The sequence below is a fragment of the Pristiophorus japonicus genome, unplaced genomic scaffold, assembly GCF_044704955.1.
Source record: "Pristiophorus japonicus isolate sPriJap1 unplaced genomic scaffold, sPriJap1.hap1 HAP1_SCAFFOLD_213, whole genome shotgun sequence".
Lineage (NCBI taxonomy): Eukaryota > Metazoa > Chordata > Chondrichthyes > Pristiophoridae > Pristiophorus > Pristiophorus japonicus.
In genome coordinates, this window is record NW_027251832.1 from 20311 (window position 1) to 44795 (window position 24485).

General features: G+C 48.4%; 1 protein-coding gene across 3 annotated transcripts in view; it reads left to right on the forward strand.

Moving 5' to 3' along the window:
• The window catches only part of LOC139245165 (uncharacterized protein C2orf81 homolog), a 47391-nt gene that overhangs the window by 17436 nt on the left and 5470 nt on the right, over window positions 1-24485 (forward strand). For 2 of the 3 annotated variants that reach the window (XM_070871119.1, XM_070871117.1), the window contains exons 2-3: window positions 14249-14488; window positions 22119-22328. In XM_070871119.1, coding sequence (XP_070727220.1) covers window positions 14255-14488; window positions 22119-22328 — 444 coding nt within the window. In that variant the 5' untranslated portion in view covers window positions 14249-14254. Of the gene's footprint in view, window positions 1-14248; window positions 14489-22099; window positions 22329-24485 lie in introns of those variants that run through there. The other variant, XM_070871118.1, reaches the window with a different exon arrangement.

The following is a 24485-nucleotide window of genomic DNA, read 5'->3' on the forward strand; positions in this document are numbered from 1 at the left end:
ATCTGGCCCCAGGGTTTTTTCGGACTTCAATCCCGTCAATTTCCCGAACACGATTTCCCTCCTAATAAGGATATCCTTCAGTTCCTCCTTCTCACTAGACCCTCGGTCCCATAGTACATCCGGAGGGTTATTTGTGTCTTCCTTTGTGAAGACAGAACCAAAGTACATGTTCAATTGGTCTGCCATTTCTTTGTTCCCCATTATAAATTCACCTGAGTCCGACTACAAGGGACCTACGTTTGTCTTCACTAATCTTTTTCTCTTCACATATCTATAGAAGCTTTTGCAGTCAGTTTTTATGTTTCCGGCAAGCTTCCTCTCGTACTATATTTTCCCCCTCTTAATTAAACCCTTTGTCCTCCTCTGCTGAATTCTAAATTTCCCCCAGTCTTCCGGTTTGCTGCTTTTTCTGGCTAATTTGTATGCCTCTTCCTTGGATTTAACACTATCCCTAATTTCCCTTGTTAGCCACGGTTGAGCCACCTTCCCCGTTTTATTTTTACTCCAGACAGGGATGTACAATTGTTGAAGTTCATCCATGTGATCTTTAAATTTTTGCCATTGCCTATCCACCGTCAACCCTTTAAATATTCTTTGCCCGTCTATTCTAGCCAATTCATGTCTCATACCATCGAAGTTAGCTTTCCTTAAGTTCAGGACCCTAGTTTCCGAATTAACTGTGTCACTCTCCATCTTAATAAAGAAGTCTACCATATTATGGTCACTCTTCCCCAAGGGGCCTCGCACAACAAGATTGCTAATTAATCCCTTCTCATTACACATCATCCAGTCTAGGATGGCCAACTCTCTGGTTGGTTCCTCGACATATTGGTCTAGAAAGCCATCCCTAATACACTCCTGGAAATCCTCCTCCACTGCATTGCTACCAGTTTGGTCAGCCCAATCAATATGGAGATTAAAGTCGCCCATGATAACTGCTGTACCTTTATTGCACACATCCCTTATTTTTTGTTTGATGCTGTCCCCAACCTCACTACTACTGTTTGGTGGCCTGGACACAACTCCCACTAGCATTTTCTTTGGTATTCCGTAGCTCCACCCATACCGATTCCACATCAACCAAGCTAATGTCCTTCCTTACTATTGCATTAATTTCTTCTTTAACCAGCAACGCCACCCCGCCGCCTCTTCCTTTCTGTCTATCCTTCGAAATGCTGAATACCCCTGGATGTTGAGTTCCCCCAGCCTTGGTCACCCTGGAGCCATGTTTCCGTGATGCCAATCACATCGTATCCGTTAACCGCTATTTTCACAGTTAATTCGTCCAGCTTATTCCAAATACTGCTCGCATTGAGGCACAGAGCCTTCAGGCTTGTCTTTTTAACACACTTTGCCCCTTTAGAATTTTGCTGTAAAGTGGCCCTTTTTGTTTTTTGCCTTGGGTTTCTCTGCCCTCCACTTTTACTATTCTCCTTTCTATCTTTTGCCTCTGTCTCCATTTTTTTCCTTTTGTCTCCCTGCATATGTTCCCATTGGTACATCACTGTTGCTACGGTAAGCGCCCCCCCCTCCCCTATAGGTTATATGTTACTTTTCCGTGAACGTATTCCCATATTGGTTCTCAGGCTGCGTCCTTGGCCAACCACCTGTCTGTAAGCATTTCAAAGAGGCCTTGTGTCTATTATCTCATGTGACTGTAACATAGTGACCTCTTCTCATTATTGCTGTGAGCTGTCTACATAAATCTTGTGGATGTCCTTATCTCCTAAGAGAATTTGTCTGACCTTAGTATTTCAGCCTAATTCAGCTATTCTACCATGAACGCATTTTAAACCTTACTCTCAGTCTTTCTTACTTTATATTAATTACCCCGAATTACTTTACCCCTAATTTTCGCCCTTACAATCATGTCTGTCTGACTTGATTGAATTTTTCGAGGAGGCAACAAACAGGATCAATAAGGTCAGTGCGTATGATGTAGTGTATATGGATTTTAGCAAGGCTTTTGATAAGGTCCCACTGCAGGAGGGCGACAGCTGCAAAGTCAGGTCGCTGATTGCAGTGCGGACAGGCACAGCAAGAGGGGCGAAGGAGCGGCAAGAGTTTGTAGAAGGAAGTAACCGTGGCCCAGGAGAAACATGAATTCGGGGCCCAGGAGAGGCGAGGGCCCAGGGGCAGCACGGACCAGCCCACACTGCGATATGTGTGCGCACTGGGTCCGTGCAGCAGAGCAGGTCTCCAGTCATCTTGGTTAACCCTTGCCACTGGACCAAGACCTAGCTCTGTCAAGCCCGTGTGTTGGCTGGTGTGCAACGGTCACCCCACGTTAAACAATCCACACACAGGCATCTTCCACCCTTCAAGATTTAGTTCAGACCTGGAATTTTAGGCCCTTCATTGAAACACCTGTGAACTTTTTGACATGGAAGCAAGTCATCCTCAATTCGAGGGACTGCCTGTGATGATGATGATGATGATGATGACGACATGACAGACTGGTCACGAAAGTAAAAGCCCATGGGATCCAAGGCAAAGAGGCAGGAAGCAAAAGGTAATAGTTGCTGGGTGTTTTTGCAATGAGAATGAATGATTGATGATGAAGAAGAAAGCTGTGGACTGCAGGAGGATATCAATGAACTGGTCAGGTGGGCAGAACGGTGGCAAATGGAATTCAATCCGGAGAAGTGTGAGGGAATGCATTTGGGGAGGGCTAACAAGGCGAGGGAATACACATTAAATGGTGGAACACTGAGAAGTGTAGAGGAACAAAGGGACCTGGGAGTGCAGGTCCACAGATCCCTGAAGGTAGCAGGACAGGTAGATAAGGTGATTAAGAAGACATACGGAATACTTGCCTTTATTAGCAGAGACATAGAATACAAGAGCTGGGAAGTTATGTTTGAACTGTATAAAACACTGGTTAGGCCACAGCTGGAGACTGCGTGCAGTTCTGGTCACCACATTACAGGAAAGATGTGATTGCAGTAGAGAAGGTACAGAGGAGATTTAGGAGGATGTTGCCAGGACTGGAGGATGTTGCCAGGACTGGAGAATGTTAGCTGTGAGGAAAGATTGGATAGGCTAGGGTTGTTTTCTTGCTAGTCAGAATAGGAATCGCAGGATAGCTCGGATGAATACGTGGCTTGAGGAATGGTGCAGAAGGGAGGGATTCAAATTCCTGGGACACTGGAACCGGTTCCGGGGGAGGTGGGACCAGTACAAACCGGACGGTCTGCACCTGGGCAGGACCGGAACCAATGTCCTAGGGGGAGTGTTTGCTTGTGCTGTTGGGGAGGAGTTAAACTAATATGGCAGGGGGATGGGAACCTATGCAGGGAGACAGAGGGAAGTAAAATGGAGGCAGAAGCAAAAGATAGAAAGAAGAAAAGTAAAAATAGAGGGCAGAGAAACCCAAGGCAAAAAACAAAAAGGGCCACATTACAGAAAAATTCTAAAGGGGCAAAGTGTGTATCAAAGACAAGCCTGAAGGCTCTGTGTCTCAATGCGAGGAGTATTCAGAATAAGGTGGACGAATTAACTTCGCAGATAGCTGTTAACGGATATGATGTAATTGGCATCACGGAGACATGGCTCCAGGGTGACCAAGGCTGGGAACTCAACATCCAGGGGTATTCAACATTTACGAAGGATAGGCAGAGAGGAAAAGGAGGTGGGGTGGCGTTGCTGGTTAAAGAGGAGATTAATGCAATAGTAAGGAGGAACATTAGCCTGGATGATGTGGAATGATGTGGATGGAGCTACGGAATACCAAAGGGCAGAAAACGCTAGTGGGAGTTGTGTACAGACCACCAAACAGTAGTTGTGAGGTTGGGGACAGCATCAAACAAGAAATAAGGGATGTGTGCAATAAAGGTATAGCAGTTATCATGGGCGACTTTAATCTACATATTGATTGGGCTAACCTAACTGGTAGCAATGCGGTGGAGGAGATTTCCTGGAGTGTATTAGGGATGGTTTTCTCGACCAATATGTTGAGGAACCAACTAGAGAGTTGGCCATCCTAGACTGGGTGATGTGTAATGAGAAGGGACTAATTAGCAATCTTGTTGTGCGAGGCCCCTTGGGGAAGAGTGACCATAATATGTTAGAATTCTTTATTAAGATGGAGAGTGACACAGTTAATTCAGAAACTGGGGTCCTGAACTTAAGGAAAGGTAACTTCGATGGTATGAGACGTGAATTGGCTAGAATAGACTGGCAAAGGATACTTAAAGGGTTGACGGTGGATAGGCAATGGCAAACATTTAAAGATCACATGGATGAACTTCAGCAATTGTACATCCCTGTCTGGAGTAAAAATAAAACGGGAAAGGTGGCTCAACCATGGCTAGCAAGGGAAATTAAGGATAGTGTTAGATCCAAGGAAGAGGCATATAAATTGGCTAGAAAAAGCAAAATACTGGAGGACTGGGAGAAATTTAGAATTCAGCAGAGGAGGACTAAGGGTTTAATTAAGAGGGGGAAAATAGAGTACGAGAGGAAGCTTGCGGGGAACATAAAAACTGTGTACAAAAGCTTCTATAAATATGTGAAGACAAAAAGATTAGTGAAGACAAACGTAGGTCCCTTGCAGTCGGATTCAGCTGAATTTATAATGGGGAACAAAGAAATGGCAGACCAATTGAACCAATACTTCGGTTCTATCTTCACGAAGGAAGACACAAATAACCTTCCGAATGTACTAGGGGACAATGGGTTTAGTGAGAAGGAGGAACTGAAGGATATCCTTATTAAGCGGGAAATTGTATTGGGGAAATTGATGGGATTGAAGGCCGATAAATCCCCGGGGCCTGATAGTCTGCATCCCAGAGTACTTAAGTGATACGTCCTTACGATACAGTATAAATGCACATGAGGCCCATGCTTGAGAGAAGGTCACTCTGTGACTTGTCCTTTATCCCATAGCACTCAAGTGATGAAGGTGGGTAGAGCTTCCCCTTTTATACCTGAAGGTCCAGGTTAGGAGTGTCTCCCACAAGTTCACCCCCTAGTGGTCAATGTTCCCACAGTGTACAACTTGTCAGTTTATACGTGGGTTAGAATGCTCGTTGAATACATGACATCACCTTCCCTGCCCCCCCCCAAAGTCTTACTGGGATCACAGGTTGAGTCTCTCTGGTGGTTTACGCTCCCTTGTAGAGCGCCTGAGTTGGGGCTCCGGTTGTTGGGCGCTGGCCTGAGTGTCTGCTGTATGCGGTGCCTCAGGCCTGTCCGGACTGCCCACAGTGACTGGGCTCTCCTCCCTTTGGTTCTGGTGTTCGGTCACCTGTGGTGGAGTGAACTCTATATCGTGTTCTTCCTCTGCTTCTATGGGGTTTGCTGAACCTCCTTTTTGTTTGATCCACGTGTTTGCGGCAGATTTGTCCATTGGTAAGTTTAACTATCAGAATCCTATTTCCCTCTTTGGCAACCACAGTGCCTGCGAGCCATTTGGGCCCTGCAGCGTAGTTGAGGACAAAAACAGGGTCATTTACATCAATACATCGCGCCCTCGCATTCCTGTCATGGTAGTGATATTGTGACTGGCGCCTGCTCTCGATAATTTCTTTCATGGTGGGGTGTATAAGGGATAAAGCGTGATAAGCGGCTTTGTAGGGAACCCCCTTGGATTCTGAGCATCCCCTGTTTGATTATCTGCACTGCTCGATCTGCCTGGCTGTTTGAGGCCGGCTTGAACGGTGCCGTTCTGACATGGTTAATTCCATTGCCTGCCATGAAGTCTTGGAATTCAGTGCTTGTGAAACACGTGCCATTGTCGCTGACCAAGACATCCGGTCGACCGTGGGCGGCGAACATTGCCCGTAGACTTTCTACCGTGGCAGAGGATGTGCTTAAATTTAAAATGTCACACGATCCATTTGGAGTAGGCATCTACTACAACCAAAAACATTTTTCCCATGAAAGGACCTGCGTAGTCCACATGGATGCTGACCAAGGCTTGGCGGGCCAGGGGCTAAGGTGGGCTTCCCTGGGCGCATTGCCCAGCTGGGCACACGTGTTGCACCTGCGAACACAAAGTTCCAGGTCTGCGTCTATCCCTGGCCACCAAACATGTGACCTGGCAATTGCCTTCATCGTGACAATGCCCGGGTGCTCATTGTGGAGTTCTCTGATGAACACCTCTCTGCCCATCTGGGGCATGACTATGCGGTTTCCCCACAGTAGGCAATCGGCCTGAATCGAGAGTTCATCCCTGCGCCTGCGAAATGGTTTAAATTCCTCAGGATCTCTGACCAGACTTTAATCTGACGGGCTGTCACAGGTGAGCCTTCGCTTCCGAAAGCTTCAACAGCCATGACCATCTCAGCACCATGCTCGGTAGCCCCCTCAGTGGTGGCAAATGAGAGCCTGCTGAGTGCATCGGCGCAGTTTTCGGTGCCCAGTCTGTGCCGAATTGTATAGTCATAGGCGGCTAACGTGAGTGCCCACCTCTGTATGTGGGCTGATGCATTTGCATTTATGGCCTTGTTGTCAGCCAAAAGGGACATTAGGGGTTTGTGATCTGTCTCCAGCTCAAATTTCCTGCCAAACAGATACTGGTGCATTTTCTTTACTGCATATACACATGCGAGTGCCTCCTTTTCTACCATCCCGTAGCCCCTTTCTGCCTGAGATAGACTTCTGGAGGCATAAGCTACCGGCTGTAACTGACCCTTGGCATTGACATGCTGCAACACACACCCGACACCATAGGACGACTCATCGCACGTTAACACAAGTTTCTTACATGGGTCATATAGCGTTAACAGATTGTTGGAACATAACAAATTGCGTGCTCTATTAAAAGCCCTTTCCTGGCTGTACCCCCAGACCCATTCGTGACCTTTGCGTAGGAGCACGTGTAGCGGCTCTAGCAGCGTGCTCAATTTGGGAAGAAAGTTACCAAAATAGTTCAGGAACCCCAGGAACGAATGCAGTTCCATCGTGTTACGGGGTCTGGGTGCTCTCTGGATCACTTCTGTCTTGGATGCAGTAGGGCTGATCCCGTCTGCTGCTACCCTCATCCCCAGGAATTCTACCTCTGGAGCTAGGAAGACGCACTTCGCCTTTTTCAGTCGCAGCCCTACCCGGTCCAGTCTGCGTAGCACCTCCTCCAGGTTGTGGAGGTGTTCTTCAGTATCGTAACCAGTGATGAGGATGTCGTCCTGAAAAACCACCATCCCTGGAATCGACTTGAGGAGACTTTCCATATTTTGTTGGAAGATTGCGGCGGCCGAGCGAATCCCGAACGGACATCTGTTGTACTCAAACAACCCCTGGTGTGTCGTGATGGTGGTCAGCTTCTTCGACTCAGCTCCTGGGTCATGTAAGCTGAGGTCAGGTCCAATTTTGAAAAAAGTTTGCCACCGGATAGCGTCACAAAGAGGTCCTCCGCTCTCGGTAGCGGGTACTGGTCTTGGAGTGACACCCGATTGATGGTGGCCTTGTAATCGCCACATATCCTGACCGACCCATCCGCCTTGAGCACCGGCACGATCGGGCTCGCCCAATCACTGGGTTTATGTGAATCCGGGTTTATGTGAATCACTACCTTGGTCCCCATGAAAGTGCCAATGCCGGGTTGAAACAGTGAGTCAAATTTGTCCAGGACCTGTGAGCATGATACTCGCTCCACAGAGGAAATTGCATTGATATCGCTCCATTTCCAGTTCATGACAGCAAGCCAACTCCTCCCCAGCAGTGCGGGACCGTCCCCCGGGACAATCCAGAGTGGCAACCTGTTCTCCGAATCTTTGTGGGTCACGATTACCATGGCGCTGCCTAGCACCGGAATGATCTGCTTTGTGTAAGTCCGTAGCTGTGCGTCAATCGCCAATAATTTTGGCCTCCTGGCCTTGGACACCACAACTTGTCGAACTGTTTGATACCCATCAGGGACTGGCTGGCCCCCGTGTTTAACTCCATTGATACTGGGATGCCATTAAGGAGCACTTACATCATTATCGGTGGCGTCCTGGTGTATGAACTGTATACATGCTCCACATGAACTCCCCCAGTGTTCATTTCTGCAGGTATTTTGCTCATCTTTGCAAACTCTGGCTAAGTGTGTGCCTCCACACCTCCAACATGAGCTGTTGTTGGAAACAAAAAGTCCCTTGCCAGTCGATCGTCTCTGACTGCCTCTAACTTTCCTTAAGTGCGCGATTAACAGGTGTTAATAGCCCCATTACTGGCCGCATTGTCCCTTGCAATGGCGTGAATCGCTGTTCAGCTTGCCATTGTCTCTGTCGAACTCCCCCTCTGGGCTCGACTACATGTTGGGGCATGCCTGACTGCCCTTGTCTGCCTGGAGAACTGTGTGCTACTTTAACAATGTTGATTCTCTGTCCCAATCATTCCTCAACGCAGTACCTCTCGTCTGTTCTGCTCGTGGCGATGCTCGCGTGGTTTAAATCCCAGTTTCTTGTCGCCATTGATACGTCCTTACTACACAGTATAAATGCACACAAGGCCCATGCTTGAGAGAAGGTCAATCTGTGACCTGTCCTTTATTCCTTAGCACTCAAGTGATGAAGGTGGGTGGAGCTTCCCCTTTTATACCTGAAGGTCCAGGTTAGGAGTGTCTCCCAAAAGTTCACCACCTAGTGGTCATTGTTCTCACAGTGTACAACTTGTCAGTTTATACATGGGTTACAATACTGGTTGAATACATGACATTAAGCAAGTGGCCCTCGAAATAGTAGATGCATTGGTGATCATTTTCCAACAGTCTATTGACTCTGGATCAGTTCCTATGGACTGGAGGGTAGCTAATGTAACACCACTTTTTAAAAAAGGAGTGAGAGAGAAAATGGGTAATTATCGACCGGTTAGCCTGACATCAGTGGTAGGGAAAATGTTGGAATCAATCATTAAGGATGAAATAGCAGCGCATTTGGAAAGCAGTGACAGGATTGGTCCAAGTCAGCATGGATTTATGAAAGGGAAATCATGCTTGACGAATCTTCTGGAATTTTTTGAGGATGTAACTAGTAGAGTGGACAAGGGAGAACCAGTGGATGTCGTGTATTTGGACTTTCAAAAGGCCTTTTGACAAGGTCCCCCACAAGAGATTGGTGTGTAAAATTAAAGCAAATGATATTGGGGGTAATGTACTGACGTGGATAGAGAACTGGTTGGCAGACAGGAAGCAGAGAGTCGGGATAAACAGGTCCTTTTCAGAATGGCAGGCAGTGACTAGTGGAGTGCCGCAGGACTCAGTGCTGGGACCCCAGCTCTTTACAATATACATTAATGGTTTGGATGAAGGAATTGAGTGTAATATCTCCAAGTTTGCAGATGACACTAAGCTGGGTGGCGGTGTGAGCTGTGAGGAGGATGCTAAGAGGCTGCAGGGTGACTTGGACAGGTTAGGTGAGTGGGCAAATGCATGGCAGATGCAGTAAAATGTGGATAAATGTGAGGTTATCCATTTTGGGGGCAAAAACACGAAGGCAGAATATTATCTGAATGGCAGCAGATTAGGAAAGGGGGAGGTGCAACGAGACCTGGATGTCATGGTACATCAGTCATTGAAAGTTGGCATGCAGGTACAGCAGGCGGTGAAGAAGGCAAATGGCATGTTGGCCTTCATAGCTCGGGGATTTGAGTATAGGAGCAGGTCTTACTGCAGTTGTACAGGGCCTTGGTGAGGCCTCACCTGGAATATTGTGTTCAGTTTTGGTCTAATCTGAGGAAGGACATTCTTGCTATTGAGGGACTGCAGCGAAGGTTCACCAGACTGATTCCAGGGATGGCTGGACTGACATATGAGGAGAGACTGGATCGACTGGGACTGTATTCACTGGAGTTTAGAAGGATGAGAGGGGATCTCATAGAAACATACAAGATTCTGACAGGACTGGATAGGGTAGATACGGGAAGAATGTTCCTGATGTTGGGGAAGTCCAGAACCAGGGGACACAGTCTAAGGATAAGGGGTAAGCCATTTAGGACTGAGATGAGGAGAAACTTCTTCACTCAGAGAGTTGTTAACCTGTGGAATTCGCTGCCGCAGAGAGTTGTTGAGGCCAGTTCATTGGATATATTCGAGAGGGAGTTAGATATGGCCCTTACGGCTAAAGGGATCAAGGGGTATGGAGAGAAAGCAGGAAAGGGATACTGAGGGAATGATCAGCCATGATCTTATTGAATGGTGGTGCAGGCTCTAAGGGCCGAATGGCCTACTCCTGCACCAATTTTCGATATCTCTATGATCAGCACACCAAACGTTGCATTGTCCGCAAACACAGACACACACACACAAGCTTCCCAGGTGCACGTGGGCACCCAAATCTCTCTGAACACCAACACTTAATAACTTTTCATCAGTGTCAGCTATGGCTCAGTGGGCAGCACTCTCACCTGAGTCAGCAGGTTGTGGCTTCAAGTCCCACTCTAGGGACTTGAGTACAAAGAAAATTTAGGCTGACACTCCAGTGCAGTGCTGAGGGAGTGCTGCACTCTCGAAAGTGCTGTCATTCATAGAATCATAGCAATTTACAGCACGGAAGGAGGCCATTTCGGCCATCGTGTCCGCGCCAGCCGACAAACGGCTACCCAACCCAATCCCACTTTCCAGCTCTCGGTCCGTAGCCCTGAACACCAATTTTGCACACCAATCTCTTGTGTGGGACCTTGTCAAAAGCCTTTTGAAAGTCCAAATACACGACATCCACTGGTTCTCCCTTGTCCATTCTACTAGTTACATCCTCAAAATTCCAGAAGATTTGTCAAGCATGATTTCCCTTTCATAAATCCATGCTGACTTGGTCCGATCCTGTCACTGCTTTCCAAATGCGCTGCTATTTCATCCTTAATGATTGATTCCAACATTTTCCCCACTACTGATGTCAGGCTAACCGGTCTATAATTACCCGTTTTCTCTCCCTCCTTTTTTTAAAAAGTGTTGTTACATTAGCTACCCTCCAGTCCATAGGAACTGATCCAGAGTCGATAGATTGTTGGAAAATGATCACCAATGCATCCACTATTTCTAGGGCCACTTCCTTAAGTATTCTGGAATGTAGACTATCAGGCCCTGGGATTTATCGGCCTTCAATCCCGTCAATTTCCCTAATACAATTTCCCGCCTAATAAGGATAGCCTTCAGTTCCTCCTTCTCACTGGACCCTCGGTCCCCGAGTACATCCGGAAGGTTATTTGTGTCTTCCTTAGTGAAGACAGAACCAAAGTATTTGTTCAATTGGTCTGCCATTTCTTTGTTCCCCATTATAAATTCACCTGACTCTGACTGCAAGGGACCTACGTTTGTCTTCACTAATCTTTTTCTCTTCACATATCTATAGAAGCTTTTGCAGTCAGTTTTAATGTTTCCGGCAAGATTCCTCTCGTACTCTATTTTCCCCCTCTTAATGAAACCCTTTTTCCTCCTCTGCTGAATTCGAAATTTCTCCCAGTCCTCTGGTTTGCTGCTTTTTCTGGCGAATTTGTATGCCTCTTCCTTGGATTTAACACTATCCTTAATTTCCCTTGTTAGCCACGGTTGAGCCACCTTCCTTGTTTTATTTTTACTCCAGACAGGGATGTACAATTGTTGAAGTTCATCCATGTGACCTTTAAATGTTTGCCATTGCCTATCCACCGTCAACCCTTTAAGTATCATTTGCCAGTCTAATCTAGCCAATTCGCACCTCATATCATCGAAGTTACCTTTCCTTAAGTTCAGGACCCTAGTTTCCGAATTAACTGTGTCACTCTCCACCTTAATAAAGAAATCTACCATATTATGGTCACTCTTCCCCAAGGGGCCTCGCACAACAAGATTGCTAATTAATCCCTTCTCATCACACATCATCCAGTCTAGGATGGCCAGCTCCCTGGTTGGTTCCTCGACATATTGGTCTAGAAAACCATCCCCAATACACTCCAGGAAATCCTCCTCCACCGTATTGCTACCAGTTAGGTTAGCCCAATCAATATATAGATTAAAGTTGCCCATGATAACTGCTGTACCTTTATTGCACACATCTCTTATTTCTTGTTTGATGCTGTCCCCAACCTCACTACTACTGTTTGGTGGTCTGTACACATCTCCCACTAGCGTTTTCTGCCCTTTGGTATTCCGTAGCTCCACCCATACCGATTCCACATCATCCACGCTAATGTCCCTCCTTACTATTGCGTTAATTTCCTCTTTAACCAGCAAAGCCACCCCACCTCCTTTTCCTTTCTGTCTATCCTTCCCAAATGTTGAATACCCCTGGATGTTGAGTTCCCAGCCTTGGTCACCCTGGAGGCATGTCTCCATGATGCCAATGACATCGTGTCCGTTAACTGCTATCTGCGCAGTTAATTCGTCCACCTTATTCCGAATACTCCTCGCATTGAGGCACAGAGCCTTCAGCTTGTCTTTTTAGAATTTTGCTGTAAAGTGGCCCTTTTTGTTTCTTGCCTTGGGTTTCTCTGCCCTCCATTTTTACAATTCTCCTTTCTATCTTTTGCTTCTGTCAATTATTAAGGATGTCATAGCAGTGCATTTGGAAAGAGGTGACATGATAGGTCCAAGTCAGCATGGATTTGTGAAAGGGAAATCATGCTTGACAAATCTTCTGGAATTTTTTGAGGATGTTTCCAGTAGATTGGACAAGGGAGAACCAGTTGATGTGGTATATTTGGACTTTCAGAAGGCTTTCGACAAGGTCCCACACAAGAGATTAATGTGCAAAGTTAGAGCACATGGGATTGGGGGTAGTGTGCTGACATGGATTGAGAACTGGTTGTCAGACAGGAAGCAAAGAGTAGGAGTAAATGGGGACTTTTCAGAATGGCAGGCAGTGACTAGTGGGGTACCGCAAGGTTCTGTGCTGGGGCCCCAGCTGTTTACACTGTACATTAATGATTTAGACGAGGGGATTGAATGTAGTATCTCCAGATTTGCAGATGACACTAAGTTGGGTGGCAGTGTGAGCTGCGAGGAGGATGCTATGAGGCTGCAGAGCGACTTGGATAGGTTAGGTGAGTGGGCAAATGCATGGCAGATGAAGTATAATGTGGATAAATGTGAGGTTATCCACTTTGGTGGTAAAAACAGAGAGACAGACTATTATCTGAATGGTGACAGATTAGGAAAAGGGGAGGTGCAAAGAGACCTGGGTGTCATGGTACATCAGTCATTGAAGGTTGGCATGCAGATACAGCAAGCGGTTAAGAAAGCAAATGGCATGTTGGCCTTCATAGCGAGGGGATTTGAGTACAGGGGCAGGGAGGTGTTGCTACAGTTGTACAGGGCCTTGGTGAGGCCACACCTGGAATATTGTGTATAGTTTTGGTCTCCTAACCTGAGGAAGGACATTCTTGCTATTAAGGGAGTGCAGCGAAGGTTCACCAGACTGATTCCCGGGATGGCGAGACTGACCTATCAAGAAAGACTGGATCAACTGGACTTGTATTCACTGGAGTTCAGAAGAATGAGAGGGGACCTCATAGAAACGTTTAAAATTCTGATGGATTTAGACAGGTTAGATGCAGGAAGAATGTTCCCAATGTTGGGGAAGTCCAGAACCAGGGGACACAGTCTAAGGATAAGAGGTAAGCCATTTAGGACCGAGATGAGGAGGAATTTCTTCACCCAGAGAGTGGTGAACCTGTGGAATTCTCTACCGCAGAAAGTTGTTGAGGCCAATACACAAAATGTATTCAAAAAGGAGTTAGATGAAGTCCTTACTACTAGGGGAATCAAGGGGTATGGTGAGAAAGCAGGGGGTACTGAAGTTGCATGTTCAGCCATGAACTCATTGAATGGCGATGCAGGCTAGAAGGGCCGAATGGCCTACTCCTGCACCTATTTTCTATGTTTCTATGTTTGTATGTCTCCATTTTATTTCCCTCTGTCTCCCTGCATAGGTTCCCATCCCCCTGCCATATTAGTTTAACCCCTCCCCAACAGCACCAGCAAACACTCCCCCGAGGACATTGGTTCCGGTCCTGCCCAGGTGCAGACCGTCCGGTTTGTACTGGTCCCACCTCCCCCAGAACTGGTTCCAATGCCCCAGGAATTTGAATCCCTCCCTGCTGCACCACTGCTCAAGCCACGTATTCATCTGCGCTATCCTGCGATTCCTACTCTGACTAGCACGTGGCACTGGTAGCAATCCCGAGATTACTGCTTTTGAGGGCCAGCTTTTTAATTTAACTCCGAGCTCCTTAAATTCGTCTCGTAGGACCTCATCCCGTTATTTAACTACATCGTTGGTACCTATATGTACCACGACAACTGGCTGTTGACCCTCCCTTTTCAGAAATGTGCTTTCTCTTTCGAACGCAGTGAATCATGTCGCGATCATTGGTACCCAAGTCTCGGTCAGACAGGACGCGGACCTTGTCGACAGCGTTGAGTACCCCGCAGCCGCCTTCTATGTTGGAAATTGTACCCGGTCGCTTCACGGAAGCAGACTGGTCCATCATGGTCTCAGCAGAAGATGGTGAGAACCACGTCGGGGACATCATTGACGACATTGTGAGCCAAGCGTTGGATGAGTGTTACAGGATTTACATTGAAAATCAGGTAAAGCCAAGCAGTCGCTCAACAACTCCATTCGTACAGGGGTTAGTGAGGGAGGCAGTGTGACTGGGGACGGAGGGGATAGTGAGGGTTACAGTGTGGCTGGGGACGGAGGGGATAGTGAGGGAGGCAGTGTGACTGGGGACGGAGGGGTTAGTGAGGGTTACAGTGTGACTGGGGACGGAGGGGATAGTGAGGGAGGCAGTGTGACTGGGCACGGAGGGGATAGTGAGGGTTACAGTGTGGCTGGGGACGGAGGGGTTAGTGAGGGAGGCAGTGTGACTGGGGACGGAGGGGATCGTGAGGGTTACAGTGTGGCTGGGGACGGAGGGGTTAGTGAGGGTTACAGTGTGGCTGGGGACGGAGGGGATAGTGAGGGAGGCAGTGTGACTGGGGACGGAGGGGATAGTGAGGGTTACAGTGTGACTGGGGACGGAGGGGATAGTGAGGGTTACAGTGTGACTGGGGACGGAGGGGATAGTGAGGGAGGCAGTGTGACTGGGGACGGAGGGGATAGTGAGGGTTACAGTGTGGCTGGGGACGGAGGGGTTAGTGAGGGAGGCAGTGTGACTGGGCACGGAGGGGATAGTGAGGGTTACAGTGTGACTGGGGACGGAGGGGATAGTGAGGGAGGCAATGTGACTGGGGACGGAGGGGTTAGTGAGGGAGGCAGTGTGACTGGGGACGGAGGGGTTAGTGAGGGTTACAGTGTGACTGGGGACGGAGGGGATAGTGAGGGTTACAGTGTGACTGGGCACGGAGGGGATAGTGAGGGTTACAGTGTGACTGGGGACGGAGGGGATAGTGAGGGAGGCAGTGTGACTGGGCACGGAGGGGATAGTGAGGGTTACAGTGTGACTGGGGACAGAGGGGATAGTGAGGGAGGCAGTGTGACTGGGCACGGAGGGGATAGTGAGGGTTACAGTGTGACTGGGGACGGAGGGGATAGTGAGGGAGGCAGTGTGACTGGGGACAGAGGGGATAGTGAGGGAGGCAGTGTGACTGTGGACGGAGGGGATAGTGAGGGAGGCAGTGTGACTGTGGACGGAGGGGATAGTGAGGGAGGCAGTGTGACTGGGGACGGAGGGGATAGTGAGGGAGGCAGTGTGACTGGGCACATAGAAATATAGAAAATAGGTGCAGGAGTCGGCCATTCGGCCCTTCGAGCCTGCATCGCCATTCAATGAGTTCATGGCTGAACATGCAACTTCAGTACCCCATTCCTGCTTTCTCGCCATACCGCTTGATCCCCCGAGTAGTAAGGACTTCATCTAACTCCTTTTTGAATATATTTAGTGAATTAGCCTCAACAACTTTCTGTGGTAGAGAATTCCACAGGTTCACCACTCTCTGGGTGAAGTAGTTTCTCCTCATCTCGGTCCTAAATGGCTTACCCCTTATCCTTAGACTGTGACCCCTGGGACTTCCCCAACATTGGGAACATTCTTCCTGCATCTAACCTGTCTAAACCCGTCAGAATTTTAAACGTTTCTATGAGATCCCCTCTCATTCTTCTGAACTCCAGTGAATACAAGCCCAGTTGATCCAGTCTTTCTTGATAGGTCAGTCCCGCCATCCCGGGAATCAGTCTGGTGAACCTTTGCTGCATACCCTCAATAGCAAGAATGTCCTTCTTCAAGTTAGGAGACCAACCAAAACTGTCCACAATACTCCAGGTGTGGCCTCACCAAGGCTCTGTACAACTGTAGTAACACCTCCCTGCCCCTGTACACAAATCCTCTCGCTATGAAGGCCAACATGCCATTTGCTTTCTTAACCGCCTGTTGTACCTGCATGCAAACCTTCAATGACTGATGTACCATGACACCCAGGTCTCGTTGCACCTCCCCTTTTCCTAATCTGTCACCATTCAGATAATAGTCTGTCTCTCTGTTTTTACCACCAAAGTGGATAACCTCACATTTATCCACATTATACTTCATCTGCCATGCATTTGCCCACTCACCTAATCTATCCAAGTCACTCTGCAGCTTCATAGCATCCTCCTCGCAGCTCACACTGCCACCCAACTTAGTGTCATCCGCAAATTTGGAGATACTACATTCAATCCCCTCGTCTAAATCATTAATGTACAATGTAAACAGCTGGGGCCCCAGCACAGAACCTTGCGGTACCCCACTAGTCACTGCCTGCCATTCTGAAAAGTACCCATTTACTCCTACTCTTTGCTTCCTGTCTGACAACCAGTTCTCAATCCATGTCAGCACAGTACCCTCAATCCCATGTGCTTTAACTTTGCACATTAATCTCTTGTGTGGGACCTTGTCGAAAGCCTTCTGAAAGTCCAAATACACCACATCAACTGGTTCTCCCTTGTCCACTCTACTGGAAACATCCTCAAAAAATTCCAGAAGATTTGTCAAGCATGATTTCCCTTTCGCACATCCATGCTGACTTGGACCTATCATGTCATCTCTTTCCAAATGCGCTGCTATGACATCCTTAATAATTGATTCCATCATTTTACCTACTACCGATGTCAGGCTGACCGGTCTATAATTCCCTGTTTTCTCTCCCTCATTTTTTTAAAGAGTGGGGTTACATTGGCTACCCTCCACTCCAGAGGAACTGATCCAGAGCCTATGGAATGTTGGAAAATGACTGTCAATGCATCCGCTATTTCCAAGGCCACTTGCTTAAGTACTCTGGGATACAGACCATCAGGCCCTGGGGATTTATCGGCCTTCAATCCCATCAATTTCCCCAACACAATTTCCCGACTAATAAGGATTTCCCTCAGTTCCTTCTTCTTACTAGATCCTCTGACCCCTTTTATATCCGGAAGGTTGTTTGTGTCCTCCTTAGTGAATACCGAAACAAAGTACTTGTTCAATTGGTCCGCCATTTCTTTGTTCCCCGTTATGACTTCCCCTGATTCTGGCTGTCTTTACTAACCTTTTTCTCTTTACATATCTATAGAAGCTTTTGCAGTCTGTCTTAATGTTCCCTGCAAGCTTCTTCTCGTACTCTATTTTTCCTGCCCTAATCAAACCCTTTGACCTCCTCTGCTGAGTTCTAAATTTCTCCCAGTCCCCAGGTTTGCTGCTATTTCTGGCCAATTTGTACACCATTTCCTTGGCTTTAATACTATCCCTGATTTCCCTTGATAGCCACGGTTGAGCCACCTTCCCTTTTTTATTTTTATGCCAGACAGGGATGTACAACTGTTGGAGTTCATCCATGTTATCTCTAAATGTCTGCCATTGCCCATCCACAGTCAACCCCTTAAGTATAATTTGCCAATCTATCCTAGCCAATTCACGCCTCATACCTTCAAAGTTACCCTTCTTTAAGTTCTGGACCATGGTCTCTGAATTAACTGTTTCATTATCCATCCTAATGTAGAATTCCACCATATTATGGTCACTCTTCCCCAAGGGGCCTCGCACAACGAGATTGCTAATTAATCCTCTCATTACACAACACCCAGTCTAAGATGGCCTCCCCCCTAGTTGGTTTCTCGACATATTGGTCTAGAAAACCATCCCTTATGCACTCCAGGAAATCCTCCTCCACCGTATTTCTTCCAGTTTGATTAGCCCAATCTATATGCATATTAAAGTCACCCATGATAACTGCTGCACCTTTATTGCATGCACCCCTAATTTCCTGTTTGATGCCCTCCCCAACATCACGACTACTGTTTGGAGGTCTGTACACAACTCCCACTACCGTTTTTTGCCCTTTGGTATTCTGCAGCTCTACCCATATAGATTCCACATCATCCAAGCTAATGTCCTTCTGAACAATTGCATTAATCTCCTCTTTAACCAGCAACGCCACCCCATCTCCTTTTCCTTTTATTCTATCCTTCCTGAATGTTGAATACCCCTGGATGTTGAGTTCCCAGTCCTGATCATCCTGGAGCCACGTCTCCGTAATCCCAATCACATCATATTTGTTAACATCTATTTGCACAGTTAATTCATCCACCTTATTATGGATACTCCTTGCATTAAGACACAAAGCCTTCAGGCTTGTTTTTTTAACACCCTTTGTCCTTTTAGAATTATGATGTAGTGTGGCCCTTTTTGTTTCTTGCCTTTGTTTACTCTGCCTTCCACTATTGCTTTTTACCTTTCTACCATCTGTTTCTGACTCCATATTACTTCGCCCTGTCTCGCTGCATAGGTTCCCATTCCCCTGCCATATTAATTCAAACACTCCCGAACTGCATTAGCAAATGTTACCCCCAGGACATCAGTTCCAGTCCTGCCCAAGTGCAGACCGTCCCTTTTGTACAGGTCCCACTTCCCCCAGAACTGGTTCCAATGTCTCAGGAATTTGAATCCCTCCCTCTTGCACCACTGCTCAAGCCACGTATTTATTCTAACTATCCTGCTCCCTCTGCTCTGATTAGCATGTGACACTGGTAGCAATCCAGAGATTGCTACCTTTGAGGTCCTACTTTTTAATTTAACTCCTAGCTCCCTAAATTCAGCTTGTAGGACCTCTTCCCGCTTCTTACCTATATCACTGGTACCTACGTGTACCACGACAACTGGCTGTTCACCCTCCCTCTCCAGAATGCTCTGCAGCCGCTCCGAGACATCCTTGACCCTTGCACCAGGGAGGCAACATATCATCCTGGAGTCTCGGTTGCGGCCGCAGAAACTCCTATCTATTCCCCTTACAATAGAGTCCCCATATCACGTTCGCTCTCCCACTCTTTTTCCCGCCCTTCTGTGCAGCAGAGCCACCCATGGTGCCATGAACCTGGCTGCTGGTGCCTTCCTCTGGTAAGTCATCTCCCCCAACAGTATCCAAAACAGTATATCTGTTTTGGAGGGAGATGACCGCAGGGGACTCCTGCACTACCTTTCTGCTCTTGCCTTGTCTCTTGGTCACCCATTCACTATCTGTCCTAACCCTTACCTGCGGTGTGACCAACTCACTAAATGTGCTATCCACAACATTCTCAGCATCGCACAGGCTCCAGAGTGAGTCCATCCGCAGCTCCAGTGCCATCATGTGGTCTGTCAGGAGCTGCAGCTAGACACACTTCCCGCACACATAGTAGTCAGGTTCCAATGTCCCTGATTTCCCGCGTGGCACGGGTCCGAGCTCTCCTGCCATGACTTAACCCTTAAATTAATTTATTTACTAAAATTTACTTAAACACCAAACAGCTACTTAGTAGTTCGCTGCCAATTAAACCAATATAAAAGTCAGTCTAAAAGAGAGTTATACTTACCAGTCGAACAGCCAACCACTTACCAGCTTAGCTTTGACGTCACCTCTCGATTTCGCACCCCTCTATCTTTGTCTGCAACTGGTTGGGCTGGTCTCTGGGCCTCCGTCTCCTACTCTCGCACTCCTTATCAGCTGTTCTCGTGTCAGCACTGGTAAGAAAAACAAGACAAAACAGCACCTGCCACAGCCACTTGCCCTTAAAACTCACCCACTTACCAAACTCATGAATGCCACTTTATGCTGCTGCACTCCGAGGGTTACAGTGTGGACACAGAGAGGATAGTGAGGGAGGCAGTGTGACTGGGGACGGAGAGGATAGTGAGGGAGGCAGTGTGACTGGACACGGAGGGGATAGTGAGGGAGGCAGTGTGACTGGGGACGGAGAGGATAGTGAGGGAGGCAGTGTGACTGGACACGGAGGGGATAGTGAGGGAGGCAGTGTGACTGGACACGGAGGGGATAGTGAGGGAGGCAGTGTGACTGGACACGGAGGGGATAGTGAGGGAGGCAGTGTGACTGGACACGGAGGGGATAGTGAGGGAGGCAGTGTGACTGGACACGGAGGGGATAGTGAGGGAGGCAGTGTGACTGGACACGGAGGGGATAGTGAGGGTTACAGTGTGACTGGGCGCGGAGGGGATAGTGAGGGTTACAGTGTGACTGGGCGCGGAGGGGATAGTGAGGGAGGCAGTGTGACTGGGGACGGAGGGGATACTGAGGGTTACAGTGTGACTGGGCACGGAGGGGATAGTGAGGGAGGCAGTGTGACTGGACACGGAGGGGATAGTGAGGGAGGCAGATTGACTGTGAACGGAGGGGATAGTGAGAGAGGCAGTGTGACTGGACACGGAGGGGATAGTGAGGGTTACAGTGTGACTGGGCACGGAGGGGATAGTGAGGGAGGCAGTGTGACTGGGCACGGAGGGGATAGTGAGGGTTACAGTGTGACTGGACATGGAGGGGATAGTGAGGGTTACAGTGTGACTGGACACGGAGGGGATAGTGAGGGTTACAGTGTGACTGGGGACGGAGGGGATAGTGAGGGAGGCAGTGTGACTGGGGACGGAGGGGATAGTGAGGGTTACAGTGTGACTGGGGACGGAGGGGATAGTGAGGGTTACAGTGTGACTGGGGACGGAGGGGATAGTGAGGGTTACAGTGTGACTGGGGACGGAGGGGATAGTGAGGGAGGCAGTGTGACTGGGGACGGAGGGGATAGTGAGGGAGGCAGTGTGACTGGGGACGGAGGGGATAGTGAGGGAGGCAGTGTGACTGGGGACGGAGGGGATAGTGAGGGAGGCAGTGTGACTGGGGACGGTTTGTCTACTTTTGCTCCTATTTCTTACGTTCAAACTACTTCACACAGAGCACAGAGATCAATAGATTTTTGAATATTAAGGTAATCAAGGAATATGGGAGACAGCAGTCAGTGTGCAGAAGTCTCCCTGAGGGAGAGGGGACTGAGATACACCAGTCAGTGTACAGATATCTCCCCGAGGGAGAGGGGACTGAGATACACCAGTCAGTGTACAGATATCTCCCTGAGGGAGAGGGACTGAGAGACACCAGTCAGTGTACAGATATCTGCCTGAGGGAGAGGGACTGAAAGACACCAGTCAGTGTACAGATATCTCCCTGAGGGACGGGTACTGAGAGACAGCAGTCAGTGTACAGATATCTCCCTGAGGGAGAGGGACTGAGAGACACCAGTCAGTGTACAGATATCTCCCTGAGGGAGAGGGACTGAGGGATAGCAGTCAGTGTACAGATATCTCCCTGAGGGAGAGGGATTGAGAGACACCAGTCAGTGTACAGATATCCCTGAGGGAGAGGGACTGAGAGACACCAGTCAGTGTACAGATATCTCCCTGAGGGAGAGGGGACTGAGAGACACCAGTCAGTGTACAGATATCTCCCTGAGGGAGAGGGGACTGAGAGACACCAGTCAGTGTACAGATATCTCCCTGAGGGAGAGGGATCGAGAGACACCAGTCAGTGTACAGATATCTCCCTGAGGGAGAGGGACTGAGAGACACCAGTCAGTGTACAGATATCTCCCTGAGGGAGAGGGGACTGAGAGACACCAGTCAGTGTACAGGTATCTCCCTGAGGGAGAGGGACTGAGAGACAGCAGTCAGTATACAGATATCTCCCTGAGGGAGAGGGACTGAGAGACACCAGTCAGTGTACAGATATCTTCCTGAGGGAGAGGGACTGAGAGACATTCCTGAGAGAGAGGGACTGAAGGATATTGTTTTGGGGAGTGTGGGACATTACCGTCTTTTGTCAAGGTGGTATTTGTGAAGTCTCTGCGAGTTGGGAAGGAGTTTGACTTCCCGGCCCAGCCGCTTGTCTCGGTGTTGATGTTTTGAGATGGTTGTGTGTAACATTCTGCTTCAGTGCCAGGTTTATTCCTCAGATGTTGCCGTTCACCATCGCTCAGGCCAAGGATGCCATGCTGCAGATTATTGAGTGGCGATTCCTGTCCAGCGATCGCGGCGAGAGCAACGTCACACAGGAGCCCTCGTGGCAGGAAGACGAGGAGCCTGTTGCCTTCTCCACTGACTCCTGGGCCCAGGGCTCAGTGCCTATTGTCAGGCTCCCACCAACACCAACCCTGGAGGAACAGGTAGAGCACAGGTCGCCATCCTATCCGCAGCTCAACAACTGGCCATTCAGCTGTTAGTGTGCGCATTAAATGCCACTGCCTGTGACCTGTGTACCATGTGTACTATATCGGGATGTGGTGGTGTCGTGGTTATATTACTGGACCAGAGGTCGAGAGAGAGTTAGTTCAAACCCCATCATGGCAGTGTGAGAATGTTCAGTCAGTAAAAGTGACCACGAAGCTGTCGGATTGTCGTACAAACCTGACTGGATTACTAATGTCCTGTCGGGAAGGAAACCTGCTGACCTTATCGGGTCTGGGCGAAATGTTCTCCAGCCACACACTCAGTTCTGTCACACTCAGGGTAACTCCATCTCTCGCCTTGTGTCTCTGCTCCAATTCTTTATTCGTTCCTGGCACGTGGATATCATTGGCAAGGCCGCCATTTATTGCCCATCCCTAATTGCCCCTTGAGAAGGTGGTGGTGAGCCGCCTTCTTGAACCGCTGCAGTCCGTGTGGTGAAGGTGCTCCCACAGTGCTGTTAGGGAGGGAGTTCCAGGATTGTGACCCAGCGACGATGAAGGAACGGCCGATATATTTCCCAGTCAGGATGGTGTGTGACTGGGAGGGGAACGTGGAGGTGGTGGTGTTCCCATGCACCTGCTGCCCTTGTCCTTCTAGGTGGTAGAGGTCGCGGGTTTGGGAGGTGCTGCCGAAGAAGCCTTGGCGAGTTGCTGCAGTGCATCTTGTAGATGGTACACACTGCAGCCAGGGGGCGCCGGTGGTGGAGGGAGTGAGTGTTGAAGGTGGTGGATGGGGTGTGGATCAAGCGGCTGCTTTGTCCTGGATGGTGTCGAGCTTCTCGAGTGTTGGAACTGCACCATCCAGGCAAGTGGAGAGTGTTCCATCACACTCCTGACTTGTGCCTTGTAGATGGTGGAAAGGCTTTGGGGAGTCAGGTGAGACACTTGCCGCAGAATACCCAGCCTCTGACCCGCTCTTGGAGCCACAGTATTTATGTGACTGGTCCAGTTAAGTTTCTGGTCAATGGTGAGCCCCCAGGATGTTGATGGTGGGGGATTCAGCGATGGGGATGCTGTTGAATGTCAAGGGGCGGTGGTTAGACTCTCGCTTGTTTAAGTTCGTCATTGCCTGGCACTTATGTGGTGTGAATATTACTTGCCACTTATCAGCCCAAGCCTGAATGTTGTCTGGGCCTTGCTGCATGTGGGCACGGACTGCTCCATTATATGCTGATGATACAAAGATGGGAGGGAAAGCAAATTGTGAGGAGGACACAAAAAATCTGCAAAGGGACATAGACAGGATAAGTGAGTGGGCAAACATTTGGCAGATGGAGTATAATGTGACAAAATGTGAGATTATCCACTTTGGCAAAATAATAGAAAAGCAAATTATAATTTGAATGGAGAAAAATTACAAACTGTTGCAGTATAGAGGGACCTGGGGATCCTTGTACATGAAACACAAAAAGTTAGTATACAGGTACAGCAAGTGATCAGGAAGGCCAAGGGAATGTTGGCCTTTATTGCAAGGGAGATAGAGTATAAAAGCAGAGAAGTCCTGCTACAACTGTACAGGGTATTGGTGAGGCCACACCTGGAGTACTGCGTGCAGTTATGGTCTCTGTATTTAAGGAAGGATATACTTGCATTGGAGGCTGTTCAGAGAAGGTTCACTCGGTTGATTCCGGAGATGAGGGGGTTGATTTATGAAGATAGGTTGAGTAGGTTGGGCCTCTGCTCATTGGAATTCAGAAGAATGAGAGGTGATCTTATCGAAATGTATAAGATTATGAGGGGGCTCGATAAGGTGGATGCAGAGAGGATGTTTCCACTGATAGGGGAAACTAAAACTAGGGGACATAGTCTCAGAATAAGGGGTCGCCCATTTAAAACTGAGATGAGGAGAAATTTCTTCTCTGAGGGTTGTAAATCTGTGGAATTCTCTGCCTCAGAGAGCTGTGGAAGCTGGGACATTGAAGAAATTTAAGGTGGAGATAGACAGATTTTGAGCGATAAGGGAGTAAAGGGTTGTAGGGAGCGGGCAGAGAAGTGGAGCTAAGTCCATGATCAGATCAGCCATGATCGCATTAGATGGCAGAGCAGGCTCGAGGGGCCGAATGGCCGACTCCTGCTCCTATTTCTTATCTTATT